General features: G+C 50.7%; 2 protein-coding genes across 12 annotated transcripts in view; one reads left to right on the forward strand and one right to left on the reverse strand.

Annotated features, from left to right (window-relative positions):
* The window catches only part of LOC108580161 (serine/threonine-protein kinase MARK2-like), a 42,264-nt gene that overhangs the window by 21,823 nt on the left and 13,788 nt on the right, over positions 1-6,653 (reverse strand). For 5 of the 11 annotated variants that reach the window (XM_017943843.1, XM_017943841.1, XM_017943836.1 and 2 more), the window contains exons 1-2: positions 2,110-2,304; positions 211-1,063 (exon numbers count right to left, since the gene is read on the reverse strand). The exons of 2 other annotated variants lie outside the window; for them this stretch is intronic. In XM_017943843.1, the coding sequence (XP_017799332.1) occupies positions 211-875 (665 nt within the window). In that variant the 5' untranslated portion in view covers positions 876-1,063; positions 2,110-2,304. Of the gene's footprint in view, positions 1-210; positions 1,064-2,109; positions 2,305-6,653 lie in introns of those variants that run through there. 4 more of the 11 variants (XM_017943838.1, XM_017943839.1, XM_017943842.1 and 1 more) reach the window with 3 other exon arrangements.
* Positions 3,255-6,653, forward strand: part of LOC108580162 — a 21,745-nt gene continuing 18,346 nt past the window's right edge. Inside the window, exon 1 of the mRNA XM_017943849.1 lies at positions 3,255-3,274. The gene's annotated coding sequence lies outside the window, so the exon portion shown is untranslated. The remainder of the gene's footprint in view (positions 3,275-6,653) is intronic.

Consider the following 6,653-nt stretch of genomic DNA (forward strand, 5'->3'; position numbering starts at 1 on the left):
GGAATCAAAAACATACGAACCAAGAAGAAGAACAGAAAACAAAAGCAAAAAAAGAAAAAAAAGAAAGAGAAACGAAATTAAACGAGAAGAAAAAAATGAAAAAGAAAGGGTGATAAGGGGAAGAAGGGTGGTAGTTGCTTTTGGAGGGTGACGCGTATGTAATACGCGAAAGAATTGCGTTTGGTATGGTGAGAAGAGAGAAAATGTTACCCCTCTGCCTCGTCATCCGTCACGTTTCCAAGTAGATCCTCGTGTTCCCTATATCGAAGCTCCCTGTATTGAATATCCGACTCGAAATCCGAGCTGAACTCCAACTGACGCAGACGCGTTCTAGCTACGAGAGTGTCCATTTCGATGGCCTTGACCTGCTGCTCCAATCGTTGAAGCATATCCGTGCTCTCTGCCGCGGTACCTTTTTGCTGGTTCCGGATCAGAGCGAGATTAAACGCGATGGTCGCGGGGTCGTCGCGTTGTTCACTTTCGATAATCGGCTGAATGATCTTGGAGTTTTTGAAAGCCTTCAAGGTCTCCTCTAGATTCACGTCGATCGGGACGTTGGCCGGTAGAGTGGTTCTTCTGTTGAGAACGACGGGGGTTGTGGATCGTTCTACTACACCCCTCGTCGAACCACCGGCCTTTTCCACCACTCTCAGGCCGCGATCGCACTCTACCAACTCCCATTGCTTCAGATTCTCCATGGGGGTGTGAGGCGCCACGTACCTTCCTCCGCCGCCGCTGTTGCTTTGCTTGCCAGCAGCTCTGGACGCGGCGGCACCAAGTTGACGCTGGTTATCCGTTATTCGGCCGGTTTGCGATCGGATCGAGCCTCTGCTCGGCTGCGTCCGCGAGAACGGCCTCTCGTGTCGATCCTCCATCTTCGCACGAGCTAACGATTCCAGCCTCCGAAAACACGGAGCAATTCGAACCTCCTTGTCCTCCTCCTAGCGACGCCGCAGGAAATTTTTGCCAAAGGTTCACCAGATCGCCAGAGCACCGGTAATCCGTCTTCAACATGGATTCCTCATCGACTTTGCCTTGGGCAGCTTGGCGGCTCGATTTCTCTCTGTTAGAAAAACATGTGTTATCCTCGTTAAGGATTCGGCTATCTGGCTGACTGGCTTGCTTCTTCGTCGACGAAAGGACGGACGACAGTATCACTCTCGGACACGTTTCACATTTATTAGCCAAAACCCGAGCACGAGACACGATCCAGCCGACAAACTATTCTTTCGCCGGTCGAAACTTTTCTCTCGTTGCCAACAATCACATATACGTATACATATAAATACACATACATACATACATACATACATACATACATACATACATACATACATACATACATACATACATACATATATCGATACATACGTATATAGATATGTGTGTATGTGTGCGCGCGCGTGTACAGATAGATAGATAGATATAGAAGTATCGATAAGCAGAAAGCAGCGATGCGTACAGGCACACTTGATGGGAATACGAAAGCTTTTCTCGGCCGAGGCAACGTCTCGCGAGATTGAAACGCTTTCTTGGCAATCAACCTGCTCGCGTTTTACTAATTGTAAGTGAGTGGGGTAATACTGGGCTGGCCTGAATCGCGGACAAGCAAGCAATTTCGACTATTTCCGCGATACATTCGGCAGATTAAAGCGCGAGGTACACCACAACGCTGTTTCACAGAACTGAGAACAAACGAGAGTTGTGGAAGTGAGTAGCGTAGAAGAAAGGATAGTCGCGAAATCGGTACATATTACCGCATTCTCCCGTCTGAATCGAACCGAGCGATAAAGACGTGGCAAAGAATGGCACGCACGCGTGTAACCAACGTGTCGATTCATCCAACTAACTCCCGGTTTATTTTTTCAGTGGCTGGTCGTTCGACCCGCCCTGACCCGCCCCGCCCAGTCCTAGCGAACACTAGCGAGAAATCGGAGCAAAACGATTTGGCGTGGTCGATGGAAAAGTTGGCGACTCGTTTCGAGTGCAGGTTAATAAACGCGATAAGAAGGTTCCGTCGTCCAGAGCGGTGGTTGTGTAATCCGTTGTGGTGAAACAGGTGGAGAAATGTGGAAAGGAGATAGCGTGGCGTGAAAGAAGAGTCCTAACCGTATGGCTGCGCGTCGGCAGCCGTTCATCGAAATGGTGGAAGCCAGCACACTCGTCGACTCTGAACGCACTCTGCGAGGAAACGCGCGCGGATTGATCACCGGCAGCGGTGAACCGAAGATGGGAACGAACGGAGCGAGGTTGCGCGTCAACGGCCTGCTACGAACAACTGGGTCCATTTCCCCCCGAACGATAACCGCTCGGCCGGGCCGGCCAACTCCACTTCTCGTTAGACCGTTATCAGCGGCTGATACTGATAAGCGATACACCGTCTACCTAACACAGACCGGATTCCAGCGGTCGTGCCGCGAGGGGAAAAATATATTTAAGTGTTTGCGGCACACCGAGAGCCGCACCGTTTCTCGACGCGACAACGACTTTTTTCACCGTGGAGAATAATCGATGCCATTTGGAAGGAAAGGCGAGAAATCCACTACGACTAGGAACGTTTACCGCTTGTTTATCTCTACCGAGTCCAAGAACGCGCGCGCCTCTCGTATCTGTAGATTCGCTGCTACTCCTCCCTGGGGCGACCGTCTTCGCGCATAATTATTATCTTTTCGCGTTTTGGAACGCTTCTCTTTTCCATCGAAACACTTGTGCTGCGATTTCGATCGAATCGAATCGAATCGAATCGAATCGAATCGACGATAAGTGTATGTGATCTATCGTTAACGCGAGTTCAAGAAAATGAATTGGGAGCGTGGGCAAAATTTCTACCTGTTATTTAGTAGAAGAAGAAAAAACGAAAGAAAAGGAGCACGACACGGTGCAATCGATGATAAGATAGCAATATCGGACGGCGAGAGAAGGAAAGAAAAAGGGGCCTTGGCTTATCGTCGACATATCGGTAGAGGCTGGGCTCTGGATAGACTGGTTATCGGGCCGATTAAGCACCAGCAACAGCCACGTTCTCTGCCTTCCGTTGGAACGTGGCCGCCGGTAAGCTGTCCGCCGCGGTTAAGAATCGAACAGGTGGCCGGCAAGGCCGACCTCGGGAAAAATATACTCCCGTCTAATCGTGCACGCGCTTCGGCCACGTGAACTCGACGCGCCTCGCTCTCATACGACAACTTGGGATCGAGAGGAACGAGCCAGTGTCGGCGGCCGCGTTCACTCACAGTTACGGAACAGTCGCACGATCGATTCGAAAAAGAAGACGAAGGTTGGTAAATGAAAGACGCAGAAACTGCACCATTCTCGGTATCCGTGAAATTACACGCAAGTTATGTAAAGCGTTTCTTCGCATTTCCAGTCACTGGCCTTGTCCCCCCTGCCTTGCCTTCTTTCATTCCGCGTCACTCTCTCTCTCTCTCTCTCTCTCTCTGTCTCTCTTCGGAAGTCGGATAACGAGGATGGACCTTTAATCGATTTTCCGCGTCTCGACACTCACACTTCTATACCGCGGTGTTTCCGTTGCTCGACGAATAAACGAATCGTCGGGCACGCGTCGGTTCGCGTCGAGCAGTCTGCGCGCGGTCCGGTCTGGCCGATTCTCGACGAGGTTGCATCCGGTCGTGGTGATCGGCGGTTGCGCGGCTTACAATAGTGACTCACTCGCGCGGTCCGTCGCTTTTCGACCGCGAACATAGCTGCCTGCGTATGGTCGCGCCAGCTCAAAGTGCAAGTGCCCGATAGCAGGTCTGTAGCGAACCACTTTGGTGCCCCTGCCCAACCGCCATTCTCTCCCTCCTCTTCGACTATCCACCGACCTTCAGACGCGATTCTTCGACCACGCTCGCCAGATGGCCGATCGCGATTCTGATTCAACGCACAGTCGTCTTCCACCGAACAAGTAAGTCTCTTTTTCCTTCGAATTTTCTTCCACGCTCTTTCTTCACCTGTTGGTCGTGCCAACAACGCGACAAAGCCGCGACAACTTCCCCCACTCCTCTCCCGTTGAGAGAACGCGGGCTACCGCGAATGCGGTCGAGGTGTATCACCCGCTCGCGGCGCGGTATTTTCCAGAGAACGAAACTCAAAGTATGTAGTGGCGTTTCGTCAGCCAGGTGCGTCGAGACCGTGCCGTGTGCCACGCTCTTTTTCTTTTGTGCGCATCACGGTCCGACGCTTATAAAAATGAAAGTCCCGTGAAGCGAGTCACGACGATCGGTGGTCAACCGTTCGAAAACGTTCCAATGTTCCACGTTGTACATTCTCAGCATCGAACTTGCAACGAATGCGCTTCTAGAAACGCACTTGAAACCTGGGCGAAAGGATCGAGAAAGTGTGACGTTTAAGAAGAATCTTATATGTTAAGCTGAAAAAGAGAAGAGAAAGAGAAGAAGAGAGCTGTTAGCGAAACGCGGTGGAAAATTCGCGGAATGGAAAACCGAATGTAAATGTTGGGAACGGTTGGAAAGGAGCGAAATCTGTGGTATCCGACGTGAAAGCATCGTCCTCGAGAACAGGTGGGCGTGAATCGAGCGGCCACCTACGCTCGCGCATGAATCTGTTTGCGCGCGCTCGTTAACTAGTCTCCTCGATCTTCTCTCCGTCCTAAGTTCAGACTACGTGGGCGGCTCGGAAATTCTGTCACGCGTCACCGGGGTTGACGTTGCTCTATGGAGCGGTTTAACCGTGGAGAGTGTTGACGTAAACGTTTATCGGCAAAGGACCAGAACGAAGGGTCGGTCAGCCGTGAACGAGAAGCAAAACCGAAGAATCGATGCAGAACGGAAGCGAACGGTTACGGAGCAGCTCGTTTCGCTGTTTTCGACGCTGATCGCTCGTTTCCCGGTGGCGTTAGAAAGCGTGCTTGGCGTTAGAAAACGATCGAGTGTCGCGAGCGAACGATCGGTGGAAAGTTGCAGCGCGTTTGAATCGGGGTCGATTCGTGCAGCGCGAGGACGTTCCGCAATGCATCCCGCCGCTGGCTGTTCCTTTGCTCGGACATGCATCAGGAGAACCTTTTCACTTTTTTCTTTTCTCCGCCGGCGTTGTTATTCGTCACGAAACAACGCGACCTTCGAAACGTTTCTTGGCTGCATCTCCATCGACGAACGACGTTAACGAGGTTAAGCGCCACGACGGGAAAAACCTTCTCGTTTGCTTTGGTGAAAATCAGTTGTTTGTAAGATTGCACCTTCGCCCTCCTCTCGTCCACTACTCTAGCTCCCGGGATGATCGATCGTGTCGATTTCGAGCCAACTCGGAATTTCAGTCCGTTTCCAAGGGACATCTGGTAAGAGAGCGTTTTCCAAAATTAGTCGTCCAACGAACAATGTTCCCTTCTTGCCCTTCTTATGGTTTAAATTCGACCGGACTGGATGTAGATAGGTACATGTATACGCCGCGCGATCAAACTTCTCCGAACCTTAGAGTTGACTCACTCGATTATTTTCGGAGATTCGTAACGTAGTTGCTCACCTATCGATGCCTCTCTATCCTAAAGCACGACGGACGACAGGTACATATGTATATCGTCGAAAAGTATTTTCCAGGATAAACGCGTATATCGATAAATATGTATTCGCGTCTGGCGCGTTTCGCACGATTACACTGGCCGCCCCACACTGATTTGCCGGAAATCGACTTGCGGAACGTGGGCGCCTGCCTTTTCCTTTAACGCATCACGGCGATAAACCAGCTCTATGAGATAACGAACCGTGTGGTTGGTTTCTACATGTTTCGCTGTTGAGAAGCGTAAAAAGAAGCTACCGTTGCTAATTGTTTATCGTGCACGCGCCTGCCCGCCGCGACCTACAGTTATGTAGCTTCCAGTTACACGAGCTTCGCGAATCGCATTATTAAAGCTAGTTTACATAATTCCATGTTAATCGGCATCGCGTACGCAGTTGGGAGTTGAAATCGACGCGACGCGACGCGACGCGACGGAACGTTTCCGTGCGATAGCCGCGTAGAATCGATACGATCGAGAAACGACAACTTTCTCGTTTAAGCGCGCGCGCGCAAAAAGTTGGATCGTTGTTCCTCGCGAGCATAGATTAAACCAACCGAATCATTTTCCCAGCGGAATTTCTTTTCGCCTCGGAAAGGTTCTACTCGAGACTGGCACGGTTGCGCAAATGTTTATATTGAGAAACGTTGGGACGTGACTCGTCGTCGATAAGACGAGTCCTTTACTTATCGTGCCAGCCGAGCAAGCAAAAAATATGACAAAAAGACTGACGTTCATCCGTAGGATAAAACGAAAGAATTCACCCGAATTTTTCTCTTCCTTCTTCTCTCCACTAGTACCTTCCACCGATCGTTCGATCGTTCCAACTTGGACGCTGAACTTGTCGTCGAAGGAAAGTATTCTCGCGAAACAATGTCGAACAGGATCGGGATCGTCGGGCACGGTAGGGGAATGTCGTCGAGTCGTTAGATGGAAACGGCCTTGATGAAACTCCCATCGAATGTCCGTAGGCACGTATGGACGAACGGACCCCTGTGCGATGGCTATCACGGAAGTGAATCGTTTAAAGTACATTTGAGCCGTTGTTAACCGGTGTCGACAAAGAATCGTTCACCGTCACCGAGTTTCATTCATCACAGCTTTTCGAACGCGTTCCGCCGCCTCTCGATATCGTCGATGGTCG

Source organism: Habropoda laboriosa, unplaced genomic scaffold, assembly GCF_001263275.1.
Source record: "Habropoda laboriosa isolate 0110345459 unplaced genomic scaffold, ASM126327v1 scaffold2, whole genome shotgun sequence".
Taxonomy (NCBI): Eukaryota; Metazoa; Arthropoda; class Insecta; order Hymenoptera; family Apidae; genus Habropoda; species Habropoda laboriosa.